At 43.7% G+C, this 23,247-nt stretch overlaps 1 protein-coding gene across 1 annotated transcript; it reads right to left on the bottom strand.

Moving 5' to 3' along the window:
* Window positions 1–22,134, bottom strand: fam171a1 (family with sequence similarity 171 member A1). Its single transcript, XM_047597734.1, has 9 exons — window positions 21,801–22,134; window positions 13,265–13,492; window positions 12,545–12,637; window positions 9,886–10,044; window positions 9,059–9,235; window positions 5,415–5,531; window positions 5,144–5,258; window positions 4,580–4,697; window positions 1–4,249 (listed from the first exon to the last, which is right to left on the bottom strand). The coding sequence occupies exons 1-9, from the start codon at window positions 21,910–21,912 to the stop codon at window positions 2,684–2,686; spliced, it is 2,685 nt and encodes an 894-aa protein (XP_047453690.1). The 5' UTR covers window positions 21,913–22,134; the 3' UTR covers window positions 1–2,683.
* Window positions 22,135–23,247: the final 1,113 nt, after the last annotated feature.

Below are 23,247 nucleotides of genomic sequence, written 5' to 3' on the forward strand. Positions count from 1 at the left end.
TTCAAATTTGGCTGTTTATTCAGAATAATAGGCTTCAAATATAATGCAAGCAACCAATTTACACACTCCACCCAAGAAACAGGAGGTTGCTGTGGGATACTAAGAGAGAAAATGCCAGTCACAACACCGACTAGCTCATCATTTTTGATCAGGCAGAGGTAAGGAAATAACTATACACACTCTGTATTATGATTGCTATGACTATATGAACCAAGAATGGATGTACATTGATTATTCCTCAGTCAGACAGTCTGACAGCAAACTCAGCAGCATCACAGAAGGACACCACCACCACTACAAACACACTCGAGACATTCACCCTCTAAAGAAACAAAAATAAGATAATGCACTGAAATGACCTGCAGTTTAGCTTCACTTACATTCGCACTTAGCTTTATCTATCCCGTGCTACACGTAAAAAACCTCTGCAAATCGTTGACCGCTCGCTCTAAGAGAGATCGGTGTCTTGCTGATTACTGTAGAGGATTTTACGATAGCAGCAGCTGGTAGACATTTTCTGAGACGTCTGCAGTGTAGCTTGTAATACGCCAGTGCTGAAGAAAGTTTACTGCATGCTTTCTTTCACAAGCAGGAGAGGAAGGAGGGGCTGAGGTAGAGGAGGAAAGCTGAAGGCAAGAAAAGGCAAGAAATAAATAAGGTAATCTGTTCCACAAAGAGTCAGGTGGTTCAAAGGCACTTGGATTGTAAGGAAAATGAAAAGGTGAAACACATCGAGCAAAAACAAAACAAACAAAAAAAGGCTGTTTACAGGTAAAAGGTGAAGTAGTGTTTGTTTTTCATAGCTCTAACAATAAGGCGGGTGAAGAAGAAAAGCCCTTAACATATTTAAAAGAAATAAAAATAGCCTATTTTTAGGTAAAATACTTCATGTTGGCAATTAAAATCATAGTAATTAAATTTACAAAAAAAGGCATCTCAAGCAGCCGTATAAAAGTGATGCATAGCCTTTCGAGCAAAAAATTTGCTAGTCAGTGGTTCAACAATTACAAAACCCTTCATATTAATACAATTCACCCAAATTATTTTGGGTGGAACTACAGTCTTGTAGTGGTTTTACATCCTTACCAACCAGCATAGTGGTGTGTCACATTATCCGATTACGCTAAAGAGCAGATAGTGGTTTCATTTCCTCAGCCCCTGTGGAGTTCATGTGAAAACTCACAAGCCTTAAGACAGGCGACATTAAACTCTAGCAACACACTAAAAAATATTAAAAGTACAGGATTTACATGTTCATATCGGGGGTCACACTCAAACTAAAACCTGGAACACACAGAAGACTTTCAATTTCCAAACAGACTGTGACAAAGAAGAAAAACCTGCCTGATTTCGCACAGATGATTCCCAATCGTAAAACTCAGCCGGCTTGGTGGATATAACCTCAGTTTAAATGAGTGTTCCTGGATCTTGTCAGTGGATCAAGGCCAATATGGCTCAAGAAGAAACGTTACTGTTTGATTTTTGAGAACCACTCATCAGCTGTTTCTACCAAAGTTCATTGCTCAAATGCTTACAAGGCTATTTATATAAAAAAAAAAGGCATAAGTTTGTTGTGCATAAAATATTCAGATTTCTTGCCTCCAAAGTCCGTTTGTTTCCCCCCAGGCAATGTGTACATAATGCCTAATGAGTGGTCAGTTTATGCTGTGTGTTATGATGATGACAAAGTGGTCATTTCATTAAGGGTCCTTGAAGTTCACAGAGGAGTGGATTGTTCATTTCTGGACTGCAAGGGATCCCAGTGCTGGGGTATTTTATCAGTGCTACGTGAAGGACAAAGGGCTTCAGTTTTAACAGATATATCCTTCATGTTATGATCTGGGCAGAAGAGAAGTCGCGGTTGATGGATGGGTTTACATTTTTCCAAGCTCGTCTCAAAACAAAACCAACACACTAATTCCTTATTATTTTTCCTCCTGTCCGTGCAGACTGCAAACGAGAATTTAGTGTAAGAGATGGGGCTAAAATCCAGTCCTCACTCTCATAGAGAATCAAACAGCGTGACACTCACCATTTACATATTATTACTGGACAACATCATTGTCTGTTAGAGGTTTTCAGACTGATCCCGATGTCCCACTATAAAGCCAAAATCCTCTTTTTTGGTCTGGATGTATTACAGGTGAGTGAATGATCTACCCATCAATCGTTTACTCTCTAGAAAATATGTGATGACTCTCAGTCGTCGTAGTGTGATTTCCAAGTGTTTTTGTGTTCATTATGATTAATGTTTAAGCATGATGGACATGCTCACATCCCTCCCACGGTTCCTCTCCTTCACCTTTCCACTACACGATCTGAAATGCTCTGTTGTATCTATTTAAAGTCCTAATGTCTAGATCAGGTTTTTAGTTATAAGACTCTATTTCTTGGGCTCGTTCTTCATTTTTCTTGCATGATAAATTTCCTATCGTTATCATTGATAAAATATTTCATCTGTCTATACCCCTCCTGACTCGAGTAAACTCATAAACTTCTAATCAACTTTAGAACAATTCTTTGTAAAGAATGAGGACTGGATTGTTCCACTTGCATAAATCACTTGAAGAAATTATCAACAAGGAACAGCAACGAAAATGTATGCTGATATTGACATGTACGTATTCTGTTGAGACAGCCTTAAAAAAACATGTGAACCTTTCAATTAGTTGACATTTGTGAATCACTTGAGGTTGAAGGCCAGCAGGGGTCGCTCTTCCCTCCTCTGCCAGGGGCTTTTCTTCTCCTCCTCTCCGTCCTCTTGTGCTGCATCATTGTCCAAGGAGACCGACAGCAGCGTGTGATCAGTCCTGAAAGTCACTCCATCGGGTGTCGGCAGAGGAGGAGGCGAAGCTGGGGAGGCGGAGGAAAGCGAGGGCGGCTCCTCTTCTATTCGAACTCCCTCGGCTTTTTCCCCCTCCACCTGCTCCGGGCCCTGATCCCCTCTGTTGCCCTCAGCTTTGTCTGACAGGATGGGCTCTGTTTTGCTGACCTGGGGGCTGCACTTCTCCTCCTCGTTGCCTCCCACGTCCAGATCATCCACGTACACGAGCTGAGTGTAGGCCGTGGCTGGTGCTGCTCCCTTCGATCTGTCTTTCTCAACCTGTCTCTCCTCCCGCTCCGCGTCTCTCCCCCTGCGCCCCACTCTTGGTTCATTCAGGTCCACACCAGAGTCCAGACTGGCGTCGTTTCCTTTGCCGTGTCTCCTGCCGCGGACGTTGCCTTCCTGACCCCCTGCGCCAGAAGTATTGCTATGGCACCCTGCCCTCTGCAGGTCTATGTACGAGTGGCGTATGTGGGCGTTGGAGCGTCCGTCCAGAGAGACAAACCAGGCTCGTGGGTGAGGTAGAGGCTTCCCTCCTCTCAGCTCCATCAAAGTCTTTTCGGCTAACAAGGTGTCCTCGCTGTTTATTTCCATCAGAGCTGATTCACCAAGTGCTGCGGGAATAGACAAAGACTCCGACAAGCCAATGCCCTCTCCATCACTCTGCTTGGCAGGTCCCGGGGTGCAGTCTGTGGGGGTTTGTCCCAGAGGCTGCTGGGAATGCGAAGCATTGAGCTCGGCCTGGATGGTCTCTAAGTCACTCTGCTGGTCAGTCTGCAGCAGGAGGGCCTGACCAGACAGAGGGTGCTCTCCGGGAAGGCGCATGTAGTGCGCTGGGATCACCAGTGTGGGACGCACCCTCGGGTAACCATCTCCTCCGCTCAGCAGATCTACGGAGCCGCAGCACAGTAGCTGGCCCGGTCGGGAGAGCGACTGGAGATTGGGGCGCTCCAGGTGATCCACGGAGCGCGACAGAAGGTAGTCAGGGGCTCTACACTCACCTCCGTCCCCTCTACAGGGGGAGTGAGGGGGAGAGCAAGGGGAGATGCAGTCAATAATCCCGACGCTGCTCAGCTGTGTGGCCGACACCTGACCGTGATTGGTCGACGACAGCGCATCCGACATCTGGTTGCTGGACGAGCAGACGGAGGTGTATGATTGACGATAGCCCCGGTCTGTCCCGGACGAAAGCGCGGTCTTTAGTTGGAACGTCTCCGCAGACTGCCGGTAGTCTCTGCTGCGGGGCGTCAGGTTGCCAAGGGATGAGCCGTGGTGGCTGTTGTTGCCAAGAGAAGAGCGGCTGTGTTTGCTGTGATGGATTAGGCTGTGCTGGCGTTGATTGTCTTGATGCTCGTACGAGGAAGGCTTCAGCATCGGAGTGGTCATATCAGGCTCGGTTGCTGTGGAAACAAGCTCCAGCTGCACCTAAAGGCAAGAGCGAGATTTAGTTTGAGAAACTTTTTAAAGTATTGTCCCATCAAGCAAAATATAACAGACATAAACCAAAGAAAGAATGGTAATAATTGGAGCAGTTGGAGAATTTCACCTGCGCACAGTCTGCTGATCACAGGGTCAAGAACTGCAGGGTGAAAATCTTTTGTGTCCATTACCCATAATAGAATCAAAAGTGTGTGTTAACAGCACCTAATGTAGCCCCAACACCTCGAAACGGGCTTGGAAGTGTATAATCAATTCCCAGTTTAAAAATCATAGAACAGTCTGGTCACTGAGCGGTTATTTAAAACTGAGACAGACCTCATTGTTGATGAGGTTTAGGTGGGACATGGACGTGGCTTGGTCCCTCTTACTGCTGTCCAGACCAGAAGACAGGGTGAGTTTGCGGTGGGACCCCCGAGGTTTCAAACAACGGCGTCTGGGAAACACAGAGACGCAAAGGTTATAACGTTGATACTTCTTTCATTAACATTTCGACAGCGAACAGAACAGATCAATAGTTTGTGCTTGGATCACGATGAGACTGGAAAATAGCATTTACAGTTCATTGCTTATATTTGCAGTAAAAACTGTCGGGTGCTGCAGCTCTTTGCGCAGTTCTACTCTGCTGTGTTTACATTTAACTCAGATAAATCTAACAGCTTATGTTGTGGGACAGCTTTTATTTCCTCTGGATTTGTTATTATCCCAACTAAAGAACCAAAAGAACGAGACTTGATGATAATAATTTCATGTAATGTAATGTTAATGTAGATATTGTCAACCGGCCTGATCTCTCCTCTGTAACTGTGCTGAAGCAGTCTGTTGTGCGGCAGTAACGCTGGAGGCTGGGACATATTGCTGAGGAAAGGTTTTCACACACACCTGCAGTAGTACAGCAGGAGGCAGAGCAGACAGAGCAGGATGAGGGCCATGCCTCCCAGTATAGCCAATAAAAACACAGTGTGGTATGTGCTGATGTCCCTCGCAACCAGCAGACCTGTTGGAAAAAGACACACATGGAACAAAAGAAGAATTTAATGACAGATAAGCTCTGTAAAGTGTTAATTAGGATCTTGATTATTTCTACGTTCTGCAGAGTTTTGTAAGACTGGTATCGGACAACATTTGCGTTTTGCTTTGTAAAGTCACTCACCTGAGTGTAGAGGGGACATGGCTGCCATCCAGTATCCCAGCTGAGGAGCAATGTAGGTCAGACTGAGCTGGTTACCGTCCTTCTGCACGTGACCCCAACTGCTCTTTATCCATGTGCCTGCACACGCACACACACACGCACACACGCAATCGCAGAGCTTAAAATCAAACATCCCAACAATGATCGCGTGCGACTGCGTGTCGATGGACAAAGCATCAACAAACCTGATAGAGGCAGGTGGGTACAACTCATGTGACATTTACAGAAAGTTCACGGGGCGTAATTGGATTTTGGATCCAGATAACCAGCAAAAATGACTCCAAATAAAATGTGAAATGAAATGAAAATGTAAACCTCTTGCGTGCAGCACCCACTGTTGTTGTTTCATTCAGTTAGACAAACATTTCATAACCTCCATCACAGTCTATGAAACGGCCAAACCATAACATCATGACTTTTGATAACTGCAGGGGCCTCTTTCAGAAAACTGATTTGAACGCTATTGTTGCGTTAAGACCTGCAGATAATCTTATCAACAGCTGCAAAGCTGGTGACCAAAACTGATGAATGTGTGCGAGGACAGTGTGTTTTGGTAGTACTTCACTCGCCCACAGGGAGGCAGTATGTAAGTAACAGCACAGAGCTATGAATAGAATCACACTGAACACAACAGCAGCTCCAGCATCGCCAATACAAAAAGACTGCAAAGCCAAAGACACTGATTGATTGGCCCTCACTAAACATGCTCCAAATGGAAACACTCAGTTGTCCCTTTACCCTTCCAGTCCTCTGGATCTCAGGGCTGCAACGGTGAGAACTACTTTGCTTCTATTGTTTACATGAAGTTGTCAGGAATCCACATCAACATAAAGCACGGGAACAAAGGGAAGGAGAGGATATTCAAGGAGGAAACACAGATATACAGAAGACGCTGAGATTGGAAAATACATCACAAGCAAAGGAAACGAGAGTTGACAAAAAGGAGGAATGGATGGAGAGATAAGAGCGAAAGGCACACGAGACAGGAGCAGAGAGAAACGAGAGAAGCCGGGTGACTCAGCAGCTCTGTAAGCCTCGTGTCCAGCCCTGCCCAGATTCATCCTGGTCCTGTCTGAGCTGTTTCCACAGGGGAGTCCTCTCTCTATGCCTGACCCGTTTCATAGTGACATTTAAAGACTCTGTTCCCACGCTGGCGCACAATACAGCGCTGACAGACGGGCAACTACTCAGACACTCAATGCAAATATTTATAACGTCAATACATCCCATACATTACTCCTGCTTCTCGCCCGTTCGCACAAAGTCAACACGGCTAGCGACAGATAGCAGCCATGTCCATCCGAGGGACCCGCACTCATTTGCATCGTCACAGCCAGGCTGCAGGTGTGTCTTGTTTATGGCCGACACACATGAAAACAGCGAGCGAACTTGATCTGTTTGGATATGACATCATTTTGTTCCATGCTTTCTTGACATCCAACAATACACGGGAGGCTGTCAGTTACGCAAGAGAAACAGGTTTCAGTGTTTTGTCAATGCGCGCCACTTTATAAACAAAACAGGTTTCATTGTGAGGCAGCTTTTATCAGACAACAGATGGCTTTCAAGTCAAGTCCTTTCTCAGATTCAGTTCATTATCCCCAGTTAAACACATGTGTAACCACACATAGAGTGTCCACACTTCACTGCTTAGTGGAGAAACTCAATCAGGAGTCGGGCCTTTCTGTTGTGTTACTTATTTGGTGGGTTGCTAAGGAACATGAGATGTAGCCCGGGGAAGGGAAGGGGTCCGGGGACGTCCTCTGTTGTGGAAATACTCGCCGCTACAGGCTGCGTGGTGGCTACAAGTGTGTGTGCTCTTTCAGGTTTTATCAAAGCCCTTTTCAAGCTCTGGCTGTTGATCATCTGAGGCACTTTATAACAGACATTTAAAACACAAGTCCCCTTTCACTCAAAGATGTGTTGTAGTCATTGATATTTCACTTGGAAGTTTGTCCTTTACTCCGCAGAAAAATGTGCGTTCAGAGTTTGACACAAGACGAATGTTTTCAGTTTCATCTGCTGGAATTTGAGCTAATTTCATAGTTGAAGGTATGTATATGAAAGAAGGACTTGTGGTGTTTGCGGGAGCCAAACCACATCCATATAGGAAGACCAGTGTAACACATACATGATGAATAATCCTTACTAACACAGAAACCTCTTGTACTGAATACTTGTGAAATGAGGCACAGAAGTCATTTTCAGACCATTATAGACACCAGTGATTCCCACAAATCAGTCATTTATAGGAAGGATTAAGAGATCCTATTTACACATGGGATCTATCTCAGTGACAAGTAGCACTATTCCCATTAATAAGAAGTCTGGCGCAGCCTCGCTCCACTGAGCCACAAATGTTTTCTGCTTCAGTTTGCTGCTACAGAGGGGAATCAGAAAATATTCACGAGAGAACTGGGAAGAATTTCACTTAAATGACTTTAAGGGGTCACTCGAAGTGATGAGTCCACAAAGAACTGTCATGACTATAGAGTTTCCTTCTGCAGCATTTTCAGCATATTTTTAGCTCATTGTTTTGGCTTTGGGGCCTGAAACCTCACGGCTCTGGTTTGAGTCCACTGCTGTAATCAGTATCGTTTTCAGCTGCAGCAGGTTTTCAGAAGGAATCTGTGGACTTTAAGACACTGCAAATGAATTTTAGCGGCGTGTCCTATCTGCCAACTGTGTAAACACCGTTTGCTGCTAAGTTGCTCAGCAAATTAATAGGTGCTAATTTGTCAGTGAGGAGCTCTAGCTTGTTTATACTTGCTTGCCCTATGACGCCGCAACATAAACAGTTTCCATAAATCAATTATTAATATTGCTATGAGTTTTTCTGTTGAACCTATTTGATTAACTGGTTGTTTCAGCTCAAAACCAAACAGAGTAGATCATTTTATTTCACCAGAAGAATTTTAATAGGTCTTGAAAGACCCTTTAGTGCACTGGCAGAGCACAAACGTGATGCAGAGACGCAGAGCACATCTAGAAATAAGAGACTAATGTACATGCAGGGGGATGTTTTGTAGTGCAGACACGTCTGACTCAACTGATGATCTAATCACTGCCTTTCAGAGGAGTCTATCCAAGAGGATCTGGGTGTGTCACAGTGTGGGACATTTTGACAGCGCAGATTGCTGAAATAAATCAAGTGGGTCCAGAGAGGTTTGAAATGCCTCTGCTGTGTGAGCCGACGCAGCAGAGCTTTCGGCTATTGTTTAGTTGAGTTGAAGATTTAACTGGGTCTGAGGAGATTACGTTTGGTCTAAACTTGTGATGTGAGGCAGTACTTTGATTTCTAGATTAATGTGGCACCGTCTGTTGGCGATTTTTATAACCTCATGAATTATGCCATTCATTCTCGGAGCTGCGAGCGGTGACCTGGCCGGTCCGTGTGAGTTTGTGAGGCTTGTGTGTTAATGCTCGTACTGTGACCGTTTGACAAATCATTTACCAGTGGAAGCAGGTCTCATTCACGCACATGTAAATGTATTACAGAATTACACTTTCGAAAGGGATGAGGTTGTTTTTCTGAATATTGTACCGGAGCCAACAGCCTTGGAAAGTCAGAAAAGCTCATGTGTGTATTATCCATCAGTACATACCCAAACGAGGGTCAAATCTCCAAGCGGGGATGTGATCATTTTCCTTCAGGCCACTGTCAGCCGGCAGAGGCAGGGAGACCGTGATTGGCTCGTTCACCTGCAGCTCCGCTCCATCGCTGGCCAATAGATGAACAGAAACAGCCGCTACAGGAGTCAACTCAAACCTCTTCTCAGTCCCTGCGAGAGGAGTGCAAGCAGGACAGTGTAAGAGAGAAAAATGCAGCGAAAAGGAAAGGGAGCGGGAGTAAGTGCACGGGAGGAGGAAGCAGAGAAAGGAGCAGCCAGCGGGTGGGGGTGGATGGGGGGGTAACATAAAACAGCTTAGATAAAGGAGAGCTGTCAGTGGAAAGACAGACAGGAAAGAAAACAAGGGAAAGACAGGAAAGACGGAAACTGGGTGGAGAGTGAAAAAAACCGAGAGGCTGAGGTTGGAAAGTAGTGTAACAAAGCGCAGATACGCCTGCGTTGCCTGGAGGGAGAAGGTACATGCTGTGGGGATGGGGAGCTTTTGGAGGGCTATTCAAGCTGAAGGAGAAAAAAAGGACACACAAAAATCATACAATACACACATCAAGACGTGGGTAGGATTGCTTGAGAGCGTGTGGCCATGGGGCTTGTGTTGGAACAGAGAGCACACACAGGGGTTATTGTGTTTCAGGAGGTCAGATAGAGAGGCCTCTCCGGGCCAGCGTCTTTCTGATGCACCAGTGCTGCCACTCTTCCCTCCCTCCCCACCCCCCCTCCCCTCTCAGCAGCAGCTTTCTCCCCTGTCGTCTGCTCTCCTCGGCCCGAAGTCTTTGCACTGAACTTCCGAGTCTGAGCCTCACCTGTGCCGTTGCCGCCTTGAATCTGCAGGTGGGGAAAGTGCTGGATGTGCGAGGCCGAACTTGCCACGGTGAACAAAGCAGTCAGGTTTGCGTAGGACGTGTTGGCAGGAAGACTAAGAGCTCCGCGCGGGAAACGAACACTGGGCTGACCTCTTAAACCTTTGAGAGACGAGAGCAATTATGCAATTACAGAATATTAATATCTGATAATTGACACAGACCTGTGGAAACTTGTGCAAAGCTTTGCTTTGATGCCACAAATCATCAGCAGTCGTCAAGTGAGATTAATTGGCATCTTAAACCAAGATTGCAAGATTTCAGTTTTGTTTTCAGTTTTGTTGAAAGTCACCGTGAAACTGTCCTGCAGCACAGACTGTCCATTAGCCCAAAACATTTCTCCATCTGTCCCCATTAAAAGAAAAGACAACAACAAACGGATCCTTTTACGTGTGCCGTCTGTATAGACAAAGCCTGAACACAGATCATTCCTGTGTGCCAGAGGTCATTTTGTTAAATAAACTTCACGGAGTAACACACTTAGGCTGCGTGACACTTTCCTTCATTCCCACAAACCCAAACATTGTTGTTTATTTTGAGAGAATGCCGCACGCACTCCTAAGTCCCGTGATTACTAACTAGCACACCAAATCAAGTGTTTTCATGCGCGGCCTAAAATAGTCTGCAACGGATACAAAGTTTACTCCTGTGCATTTAGTGAAAACTACAGTAGGACACTGTGCCAGGAAATGATTTAAAATGCATGTGTGCTCGGGACTGGACGCAACAGACACGTGGCTTATAAACAATTTAAAAAAAACAAAAAAACTAAACAATCTGGTGAGACTTATCCTATTAGGGATTTTATCATTGAAGACAGTATGATAGATGTGATGTTTGCTTCAAATTATAATAAATAAAATAGGAGTGCACGTATATTATGGTGATATCTAGTTCAGTGTCTCTGGCCAATCTACCACACTGACGCTTGTTTTAGCTTGTTTTATAAGGCGCCTGTGCCTTCGCCATGTTTGACTAATGCCCTTTTATAAATTAAGCTTAATGGAAGCAACCCTGGGTCGATGCGTAAACATAATGCTTCGCTTAACTTCTTCCATCCAGTGCAGTTCTTCTTTCTGATATATCACCAGGGCGATTAATAGTTTATTTGTCGTCATGGCCGCCTCCCGTGCCGTCTCTACCTGCCATCGACTGCAGATTAAATGCAATAAACAGCAAAAACTGCATGTTGCTGGACTCAGCAAGGTGATGTCATTGTGGCCCGACCGTGCCGAGCGCACATTCCTGAGCAGTGAGACACAGATCCAGCTGTATACGAGTGTTCACTGTTACTTTTTAGGCCCAACATGAGTTTTGGTTCAGAAGCGTGAGTGTGATCTCCACGTTTCTGGTTCGGAGACGTTCAGGTGCGAGTCGTATTTCCTGTTCCGTGACCGTTTGCGTGAAGGGAAATGACCCTGTTTCTGTTCTTTGTGTGTTTTCCCTTCCTACACTTCGTTTTCCCCTCCACTTTTTTCTCACCTCATCTGTTCCTCCTTCTGTTGGACACCGCTCTGCCCATCCCCCTTTCTCCCCCGTTCCCTCCAACTGCTCCACCCTCAATCCCACTGCCCTGTACATACTGTATCCTCCTCCTCCTCTTCTTCTTCCTCTTCTTCTCTCTTTTATTATCGTGCCCTGTGCCATCAAGGTTTATCACCCCCCCGGCGACCAACTTCACAGCATTGTGATAAACAGAGTGTGTCGGACAGAGGGCAGGAGCGTGCTCCACTCCGACACGTGCTGCGGGCACTGTTTACTGGAGAGGTTTACATGTTAATGGTGTCTGTATATTTTAGTGTTTTTTGAGTCAGACGGCACAGCTGACATGTTGAATTACTCCCTTGTCGGTCGTAGATACACAAAAGAGGCAGCAAACAAAGAGGCTGAATTGATTTGCCTGAGTGAGGGAGCCTTATCTAATGTAATTACACCTTAACAAAGAAGATGACAAACAAAGACACGCTCATGATTTAAATTTGTAACGTACGTGAATGGACGGTTCTTTATCCCTTAAATTAAATCACACACGGCAACAGGCTGTTTAATGTATACCAAGTGAATTTATTAGTGTTTATTCTGTTTTTTTTTTTTTTAAATCTGGTGAAAAATGGGAATTACTCACAAAGCCTCAAACGAGGTGCACACACTAAATCAAACAGATTGCCCGTGGCATTATTCTCTTCGCCTTCTTTCCATAAAGCGCACATCAAGTTTGCAACGAGCCACAGAAATCGAAATAAAAACAACAACTTTTGTGTGCACGAAAACAAAATCTGGGAGAAAACCTCATTTGGCGTTTGGGAAAAACAATCTGCTCACAAGGTTCATTTGATTTCGATTGTATCACATGATCATCCCTCACAGGGAGAGTTAGCCATGTTATCCTGAAAGAGTTAATGTTGTTTCTATTTTTATGAGCATGTGAAGGACTTTGCCTTTTGACTTAATATTTGAAACTTTCAAGTTCATTATATCACAAGATCTGACGAGGACGCTCAAAAGGTCCAGACTGTTCTGGTCAGACTGTTTAGGCGTCTCTGCAAAACCTTGTAAAATCTTTTTTTGTGCGTGTGTGTGTGTGTTTTTTTTTTGTGCTTACCTTCCAAGCCTGAAACTATCTCCACGATATCTTCGTACACCATCAGGGTAGCAGCTCTTTCTGGCAGCAGGTCCAGACTGATGGAGGAAAACACTAGAAGAGAAACACGCATTTTGTATTAACTCGGAGCATAAATACACATCAGATTAGAAACATGCCGCAATCCACCTGGCCACTTTACTGCTGATCACTATCAGACATAACAAGTCATTGAAGCATCTTTATACATTTTTAATGGTTCTGCTTTCATCGTGTCTGCTGTGTACGACACAAATCTGACCCAGCAAACTGGACTTCTTTCCTCTTCCTTCCTTCCATTCACTCTTCCATTGTTCAGAGCTGGTAAGCGTGATAATCCAATTGGCTGCCGTTCCGTTGCCTTGTAATAACTCCCCAGTCGCCCTCCCCGCTGCAGCATGCACACAATGTACTACAGGCTCCTGGGAGGTATATTGTGTGTGTGTGTGAGTGTGAGTGTGTTAGTGAAAGGGAAGCTTAAGCAGCCCCCTTGCTGGGTTTTGGCATCTACTGTAATAAATTAGTAATGGAGCTCTCCACTCATCATTAGCTCGCACACCTGGCTGAACTTCTACAATTTTTTATTTCTCTTTGCACTCATAACACTGGCAGCGCACACAATAACCTGAGTGTGCATACTTTAAGGAAACTAACTTACCAAATGTGGACAATTCACAATTTACTCATCCTGATAACACCTACCAGGTAATCTGGAGGGAGTCCAGGGCACAGAGTTTGGCACATATCCTCGTTTGGTTGCGGTGACGACCAACGGCGTCCCGAGGCGATAGAGGAAGCGCAGGTAGGTGTTGCCGTCAGCTGATGAGGTTTCTGTGGTTACAGGAGTGTTGTTGGCGAAGAGCTGCACAGTGGCTCCAACCAGGGGCTGATGAGTGCTGGCATCGCTCAGGTGAACCTTCAGAGTCACCTCTGTGAACGGACGGACGGTTTAGTAAGCGGCGTTGACAGCGGCTGTTAGGGTTGTCTGTAAACTCCAAACCGCCATGATAGGCAGCGATATAAACACGTAAAACATGGTGGTGTTGTAATTACAGTCTTCTAAAATACGGCCATTTCATTAACTGGGTTTAGCTCTTGTGCCAGGCCCTTTGCTTCCAATCCAAATACAGCCGATCGCAAAGAATGAGCCGTCTGACCATTTCCTGGACTCTGGCCAAACGGCACTTCCCCTTTAAAACAATGGACCATTTCCCTCTCTCAAAGAAGCCTTGGACCTAAAGAGAAAAACAACTGAACATATAAACACTCTCTGTGATGTAGACCAGGAATAAAGAAATGCCTCGCTATAGATATATAGATATGTATATGAGGTACACAGTAGATGTTGTTGTTAGGTTTGTCATATATCTGTGTTTTGTGAACTGTTCTGCAGTTTTTCTCCCACGTGCCAGTAAAGTGAAAACCTTTAACAGGTTATCAAACAGTTAATTAAGTAATTAAGGAGTAGAAAATGACACCCATCACGATGCTGTATGTTCTGCGTCTCCTAAGGACGCATGTCACTTGGTTCTCAAAATGTACAAAATCCAAAAACAAGCACCGACCATTACACTGAGAAAAAAAGAATGAGGATCTGGAGTTAAACCACATAGTGTGACGGCATAGTGTGCTGGAAGGTGATTGTTCAACATTTATCTGTCTTTAAGGTGGGAGAAACGAAGCACATGTACCAGATGAGTTTCGGACGAGGCAGTTTTTTTTCTCTCAAATTTCTAGACTTCTGATGTTCTTAGAAAGCGAAGACAAAATTGCTGCACCAATAATTATCAGGCTCTGAATGACACCAAAAAAAAGGTGATTTTAGTGACATCCAGTGAAAAGAAGGCAATGGGACAGAATTTGTATAATTTAATATTGTACTCTACACTCACCGGCCACTTTATTAGTGACAGACGGGCTGGTCTGAGTATTTCAGAAACTGATGATCTACTGAGACTTTCACGCACAACCATCTCTAGGGTTTACAGAGAATGGCCTGAAAAAGAGGAGATAATATAGTTGTGTGGATAAAAATGCCTTGTTGATGTGAGAGGTCAGAGGAGAATGGGCAGACTGGTTGGAGATGATAGAAATACAACAATAACTCAAATAACCACTCGTTACAACCAAGGAATGTAGAATACCATCTCTGAATGCACAACACGTTGAACCTTGAAGAAGATGGGCTACAGCAGCAGAAGACCACACCGGGGGCGACTCATGTCAGCTAAGAACAGGAAACTGAGACTACAGTTCACACAGGCTCAACAAAATTATAACAGAACGTAGGACAACAGAAGATTGGAAAAACGTTGCCTGGTCTGATGAGTCTTGATTTCAGCTGCAACATTCAGATGTCAGGGTCAGAATTTGGTGTAAACAACATGGATCCATCCTGCCTTGTATCAAAGGTTCAGGCTGGTGGTGGTAGTGTGATGGTGTGGGGGATATTTTCTTGCCACACTTTAGTACAAACTGAGCATGGTTTAAATGCCACAGTCTACCTGAGTATTGTTGCTGACCTTAATGACCACAGTGTACCATCTTCTGACAGCTACTTCCAGCAGGATAATGCACCATGTCACAAAGCTCATATCATCTCAAACATGACAATGAGTTCACTGTACTCCAATAACCACCACATTCACCAGATCTCAATCCAACAGAGGAACCTTTGGGATGTGGTGGAACAGGGGATTGGCATCATAGATGTGCAGCCGACAAATCTGCAGCAACTACGTGATGCTGTCATGTCAATATGAACCAAAATCTCAGAGGAATGTTTCCAACACCTTGTTTAAAATATGCCACGAAGCATTAAGGCGGTTCTGAAGGCAAAACCACGGTGTCTCTAATAAAGTGGGTTTTCAGACTCTTCTAACACTTTTCTTTAAGGTGTCGTTCATTGCAGAAATGTGACATCAGTTAGTCCTCTATCTAAAAAGTTAAATACATTTTGCTACATATTTGCCTGAGATATGTTTTCACTAACATTTGAGCATCTCGTCTCTAACATGCATGAGCAATTCAAACTGTGAGTTCCCATGTGTCCGAAAAACAAACAAAAGTTCAATTTCATCTTCAATCCAGAAGGTACGATAAAAACAAACACTCGAGCGAAACACTGTAATTTAACAGAACCACAAAAACCCACGCTGTCCCTCCATCTTTGCACACATGACGACGTGGGTCCTGTTTGATTGTTGACCCGTGGTGACCCTTCAATTACGGCTGAAAGGTTTCCCTCCTCTCCGTCTCCCTTTACCAAAACATGCCGACCACCCCCACACTCGCTGAAGCCAAATTTTGTTGTAACTCTTTCTTGAAACCCCACCCACCATGACACACACACACACACACACACACACACACACACACACACGCTAACACATTCATAACCCTGGCTAGACAAATCCCCCTCCCCCCACTCAGGGATCCTCTGGTCAGCGAGGAACCACTCTGACAGTGTGGAGGGTTCAGTCTGAGTGCAGCCTGCTCCACCTAAAAACAGCAAATTATACCTCTGAGCGGGAGGAAGGTGAGATCTGGCAGAGTAGCGTGTCACTCTAACACCAAACATATAATTATTCTCTGGCGTAAAGACCTGTTCTCAACCGTCACTTCATTCATACCCTTTATTATATCTACACCAATCAGCCATAACATTACGACCACTTGCCTAACGTTGTATAGATTCCCCCTTTTTTCTGACCCGTCGATGTGCGAACTCCAGTAGATCTGTGAATGTTGGCAGACACTTTAAATCCAACAAATGCTCAACTGCATCAATATCGGAGGAATTTGGAGATCCAGAACCATTTTTGCTTCGAGGCAGGGTGCTTTACAGGGCTGATCGAGACGCCTGATAGCAGGGAATAAACACGTAACAAAGCAGAGAAGGAAAGAAAAAGTTGGCAGCCGTGTGCAATCTGCTATCTCTAATAATAGTTCACATGTACCAATTTGACCAAATGTCTTCATTAAAAGTAAATCTCTTTATCTCTAAATGATGAAGTGCGTAAAAAGGACACGGTACCCAATACACAATACAAAAAGTACATAGTACAGAATATAAATACAGAGTAATTTACATAGTTCGGTTTAGCAGTCGGGCAGCAGAGCGGATAAAAGACGTAAACTGACCCGAAGGCAACAATAAAAATTCATTCGCTAAAATGTGCTCAGAAGAACACAAAAGCTGCAAAAGCTGATGCTCTGATCCAGATGACAAGCCATCAAAACCTAAGACGCTGTGACAGATTCTCCTACCACTTGGCTCGTGCTTCTAAAACATCACCTTTGAGGACAAACGTCCGCTTGCTTCCTAATACATCCCACCCTCTGCCATTGACGGCAAGTTAATCAGTGTCAGAAAAACCAAGAAGAAGAGGACTGGATTTCCCCTTAACGGATTCTCCCCACCGTGTGCACTGGAGAGATCATGGCCTCGCTTCCCGTCCCACTCCCACTGATAGGCTGCTCGGGGTACCAGCTGTGCTCACTTTAAAATAAACTCCCCTGGGAGAATCCAAACTGACATGAACACACACACACACACACAAATGCAACAGTCCCCTCCCAGTCTTTATCCAATAAATCAGTGCTGAGGTGACATCATTGTTAAACAAGCTAGGAGCCTCCTCTCTGCTCCGGCACAGAAGAAAAGGAGGTGATGGGTCTGAGGAATGAGCGCAGACCTTTATTTTGCAGCCTACTTAACTGCTTCTTACTCACCAACTTCCTATCTATCGGTTTGTGTATCGGGCACCATATGGAGGATAAAGGCATCAAAGAGTTGTGCCTGACCTACGCTGCGATCTCAGACCAATTATCCACGGCAACAGCCGCCAAAGCAGCGGGGTGGTGGTGGTGGTGGGTGTTTGGATGCGAGTCCAAGGAGATACAAAATATGAGGAGAAAACAAATAAGAGAGAGCGAGCGCACGCGTTCCCCTCCCTTCTACGATCTCAGCTAAGTTTCAGAGAGGTCAATCATTTCAGCGCCGTGGAGCTGGGGTGCGAGGAACTGGAAATGGATGGTATGGCTGGACTCCACTGGGCGTGTGAGACGGTTTGATGTTGCTCCAAACACAGTAGGGGGAAGCTGATGGCCTAAACCACACCGAGTTTAATAGTAGCAGCCACCCCTGAGCTCACTGCTCATTACAATCACAAGTTACTGGAATCCACGGTGATGTCAGCCTGAAGAACAAAGCTTTTCATTCATAATTACAAACACATGGTTATATTACAGTAATAGGAAAATGTTGATGACATTATTAGATTAAGTTGATTTCATTGATTGATCACATTTCATTAATCTTCTGCTGAGTTGTTCTTTTATTAATTACACCAAGTTATAATATGTCATTTTTTTTTTAACATGGCGCACTGCTCACAATCACTGGTCAAGTGAATTACGCTAATTAGCTGGTTATCGTGGCACCCATCCGTGGGTTCATCAGTGGGTCAGAACATCTCCATAACTACATTGATTGTCTCTGGTCTGCAGTCGTCAGTACCTTTTAAAAGAGGTTCAAAGGAGGAAAAGTGGGGAGTTGTGTTGGTTTTGTGTGGGGCTGCACCACTACAGACCAGTGATGGTGTCCATACCGACCCCTGTACACTGGCAAAAACATCTACAAAGGACAGCAGAGCCCCAGAACTGGACCACAGAGCAATGGAAGAAGGGTAACGTATGGCACCAGGATGCAAAGAACACCCCCATGCTGTTGCCATAAGGATGTGCTCGGTCTGCAACAATGTTTAGGTGGTAGTAGGTATCAAAGTAAAAGCCACATAAAGGCCAGGACCCGGGTTTAACAGAGGATCGTTGCATTGTAATGAGATCATTGTCATTCACGCCACGGTTTGGTGGTTATAATGTTGTGGCTGATCAGTTATTTATATAAATGCTATTAAACTTCATCCATCTTCCAACGTTCAATCATCAGCACAGTCCAACAGTATCACAAAAGACAAAGAAAAGCAGCAACCCCTCACAAGTCCCACGTAATCAGGATTTTCTTGGAAAATCTTCAAACGCTACTGACGGACGTTTGCACTGTATTTTACTTTTCTATCAAACCGGCTCCTTACATTTAAGTCGAATGAATTGGTTTTGCGTAACGCTGCGGGACCGCGTTGATAAAACTGTTTATCAACAAGAGGGACAATTCACCATCTGAAGCAGAAGCACGTGGCAGACCCAGAAATCATGTGAGAAGAGGGGAAGACCCGAGGACTAAACAAAAACACAAACACTGCACTGGCCTTGAATAGCTGCGATGGGACCGTTCACAGCGCTTCAATAATTAGTTAAAGAGATATTTGTGAATGCTTATGAATATTTTTACTGAAAAGATTATTACATTTATTTTATAACATTGTCGGCATCTTCGTCGTTAAGGTTCATCACTTAAGCAACGCTCTTAAGTAGTCGAGACTAAAAAGGCTCACGTCTTAAGCGCCAGCAGGCTGTTTTTGTTTTTGTGCGTTTCTGGATTTAATAACTTGTTCAACCACAGAAAAAGGCCTCACAATTACTGAGAACTTTTAACTATTCCGATAAATAACAAACACATGCTGCGATTTTTTTTTTTTTTTTTTTTTTTTTTTAGAGGAAAAAAATGTGAACAGAGAAGATACGATATTAATCACCAACAGGGAACATACGAAATGGCCAAACCGCTCCTCAACATGTCGCAGCATGAAACACACAGGTGCAGGAGTTAAGATAATAAGCAAGGTACTTTCAGTTGAACTAATGCCTCGTCGTTGCACACAAAGAATCAGACTATCAATGTTGTTGACTATCAATAGGTGTTCGGGCGCCTGTTTTCCTTCATCTGGATTAAATGTAAGATTAGACAGTGACCGTCAGTCCCGTTAACTCTGCAGGGGGCAAAGAGAAAAGTTGACATTAATCAGGCTAAAGAGCGAACAGACTCTCTTAACCTGCAAATATTCCAGTCTGAAGACCTCCTACTTTCAGTAGGTCGCTGACCCCCGCCGACTATAAATGCAACTCTGTTTCATGGACCTGATGCCTTCTCTCCAAACTGGGCCATTGTAAACACTCACACCAGCTTCTTGTGATTAAAACCAAGCTTGGCTAGCTGGTGACAATATGATTTGATTGGACTACTTCCTGGCAACCCTTGCCCAGCTCCAGTGAATGTTTGTCTGTCAGAGATGCAATGCCATGCCTATTATGGGCAGCAGTAATGCGAGCGAGATCTATATCTGCGGCCAGATTGTCTGTCTGGCTCCACTCATCTGTGTTGTTTGCCGGACAGACCAGGAGAAATCCTCGGTATCGACCTGAACACACCCCCTCTGGGACGGCCGAAGGTCAATCTGAGGCAAAGTGAACACCAGAGGAGGAGGAGGGAAGAAGGAGAGAACAGAGAGCAGATAGAGTCTGGGACTGACTTCAAAGCGCTGCAATCTGGTGGAATATCAAGGCATTTATACCCTGTTTTTCAGCTTAAACCGAGCTCCACGCTTTGGATGTAACCGCTTTCAAGCAAGACAACAATCCTTAAATCAGATACACTTCAAAAACCACTAACATAACAAGGACTAATTAAAAGAAAACCAGTACCCATAGTAACATTTTTCCAACTCAGGCTGATTTACAGTGATAGTTAATGTATGTTTACATTCATGCGGCTACTGTAAACATGGTTGTAGTGAGGGGACCAAATGTAGGCCTGTCAAAAAATAAATAAATACATAAGCAAACGTAGCGCGATGTGTGTGTTCTTCAGCACGCAAGTCAGAGATAAAAGTGATGTGTAAAACAGATGTGGCCCAACGTTAGGAGTTACAATGACAGGGCAGCTTTGAAGTTTGTACCCGAAATGAGACGACAACAAATTATTGCGTGTCTGCTGCTGTGGTGACATGATACCATGTGACAGATCTGCAGGCGTCAGCTTGTATATTACATGTCCACACATGTAACATAGTTTTTTATTGTTATTATTATTATTAATTCTACACTTTATTGTGTCAGTATGCATCAGAGTAAATATTTAAACTTAGAGTGACATTGGGTTATTAATTGAGTTGATGATTATTTAAAACTGATACTGATGGTTATATTCTAAACTAACTTACAAAATATTAGAAAATAGCATAGGATCTTTCAATCATATGGGTCTTAAGACAAAGATAATGTCCTCAAACCTCTCGTTTTGACTCCTTTTGCAACGATATTCAGTTCAGCACAGGTCACAAGATAAGCAGAAATATCTTTACACTGAAAAATCAACAACACTCTTATCACATTATTAAAATAATTCTGTCAAATCATGCAAGTTCTGCTATTTAATGCCTTTAATTCAGGTTCTAATGTTTCATTTTGTGTATGTACATGCATGCATATAATATGCTAACCACATTTTAACTTGTATTGTACCTACAGAGACACGTGATGTAAATCTGAGGAATAATAATTGGTTGCTTGAACAGTTGCCAACTGACTGAAAACTAATCTCCAGCTATTTCTGCGGTATACAGCTCTGTATACAGCCTATAGTGGAGACTGGTGACTGAACTAAACAATCAATGTGAATATGTTAACTTGGCCTTTTTTTGTAGCATTGGCTTCCAGTAGAATCAATAAGATAATCGAAATATTAATCAATGATGAAGTGCAGCTGTAGCTTGAGATAAAATAAACCAGGATTAAGGTATGTAAGGTTGCATTTACGGGCAGTGGGGAACCTGAGTGAAGTGCATGGTTGCTGGCTTTCAGGTTAAATATTTAACAAAATAAATAAATAACATATAAAATAAAATTAAATTTAATTAAAAAAATGTTCTGTGGACACAAACAAGGAAATAAAGTGTTTACTGAAACGTAGCAACGCTGAGTAAAACATGACAAATCACAGCAGCTGGACTCAGTCACTGCTGAATTATCCTGCACAATATGAGGGCTTGTTTTCAGCCACTTACAGCGTATTTTCCACTGGTGTGAGTCCTGAATAAAGTTGGCCCGAGCGTGGTTTTAGCTGGTGCACACGACAACACAGTATTTTAGCAACAATTTCGGACACGATGAAGTTTTCGTGCTCGTTTTTTTCTGCCAGCTAACTTGCTAATGTTAGCTAAGTTTGGACCCCATCAGCATCCCAGCTGGCTAGCGTCACCATTAGCCTCCAAAAGGCAGCCAGCTAGCCGCTCACCCCGACGAGATAAGCGGGCAAAGATAAAGACATTGTATTTACCTTGTGTGGTTGTGTCCTCCGCCAATGTTTTGGTGGAAGCTTTGGAGACAAGGTATCCGAAAAGGCAGAGTACAATCGCCGCGGTCCTGCTCCGGTCCAGAGCCCGCATCATTGCAGATGTGTGTCAAAGAAACAAAGTAAAAACCAAATATGTCGCTTTTAAAAACTCACAATGTGTCCACAACAGCGTTTAATCCACAAAGGAGGCGACACTCCATGTTCAGCAGCATCAGTAGCACTGATTTTCTGCCCGTAAAGCTGTGTTTCAGCTGCCCCGTTGTGCATCCCCAGCCCCTTTTTTTTTATTCATAGACGGGTCCGGGAGGAAGACCACGGCCCCGTTCCTCTGAGCCTCATGCCCCAGAACAGCACCAACAGGCGGCTACTGCAACACGACAGCACCGCTGACATCGGCGGATCTCCAGCACCACCTGCCGGCCACAGGATCCAACGCAGTTTGGAAGCGCAACTTCTCATTTTTGCCCTCAAAATTATTAATTTACGTGACTGCGGCTGTAAATATGTTCACTTGACCGTTCATTGGGTAAACTCGTTAACATGAATACATTTAAATTCTACATAAAATCTTCATTAAGGTTACGGTATTCAGCTTTTGATTAAAATAATTGAGAGAGATGGGTCCATCTGCCTTGGACTTCGAAGTCCATGGGATGTATCTTTCATACATTATTATTAAAAGTAAAATAATAATAGTAATGTTTTTTATGTATATTGTGATCATGTCTTTACAAAAATCTATTATGAAAACAGTCAGTTATTAATAAAAAAAAATATTAGATATCACTTAAACGTCAACTAAGATGAGATAATCATGACAGATATTTCTTTCTTGGCAATATATCAAATTTTATACGGAAAATAACAAATTGTGTCTGTGTCTGAGAAATCACTTTCAGTTAAGTTACCCATTACAAACGCATTACATAACACTTCTCAAGGAAGTGTGTTAAATCTGAATCACATGGCCTGCTCCAAGTTATGTTGTTTCTCCTCTTTCTTAATTATTTAGTATAATGGAGTGTGTGAGTCAAGTGTGGATTTATCACACGTCAAAAGTGTTGACAATATATTTATAAATAACTCTCAATTTCTATTTACTCAGTTGTATATATAATAATGAGAAGAATCGTTCTGTAAAAGTGCCATGTGGCTATAGGTGGTTGATTTTAGGCCTGACAACAGCCAAAGTGCGATCAACTATCATACCTGTCAACTATGTGAAACTCAAAAGTCCCACAATTATAGACTGTGGTTTGTGGAGCTATTGAAAGGTTGTGGTATTGTTGTAACTCTTGTGGTATTCACAACCTCGAAAGTGGAAAGTCCAAGTTTATTGTCTACACTACTTCCCATGTCATATCCACAAACTCACTGAGTTGCATTTGAACGCAACATTAGTTTCAGACAATGAATCCCAACCACTGTC

The sequence above is a fragment of the Mugil cephalus genome, chromosome 11, assembly GCF_022458985.1.
Source record: "Mugil cephalus isolate CIBA_MC_2020 chromosome 11, CIBA_Mcephalus_1.1, whole genome shotgun sequence".
Taxonomy (NCBI): Eukaryota; Metazoa; Chordata; class Actinopteri; order Mugiliformes; family Mugilidae; genus Mugil; species Mugil cephalus.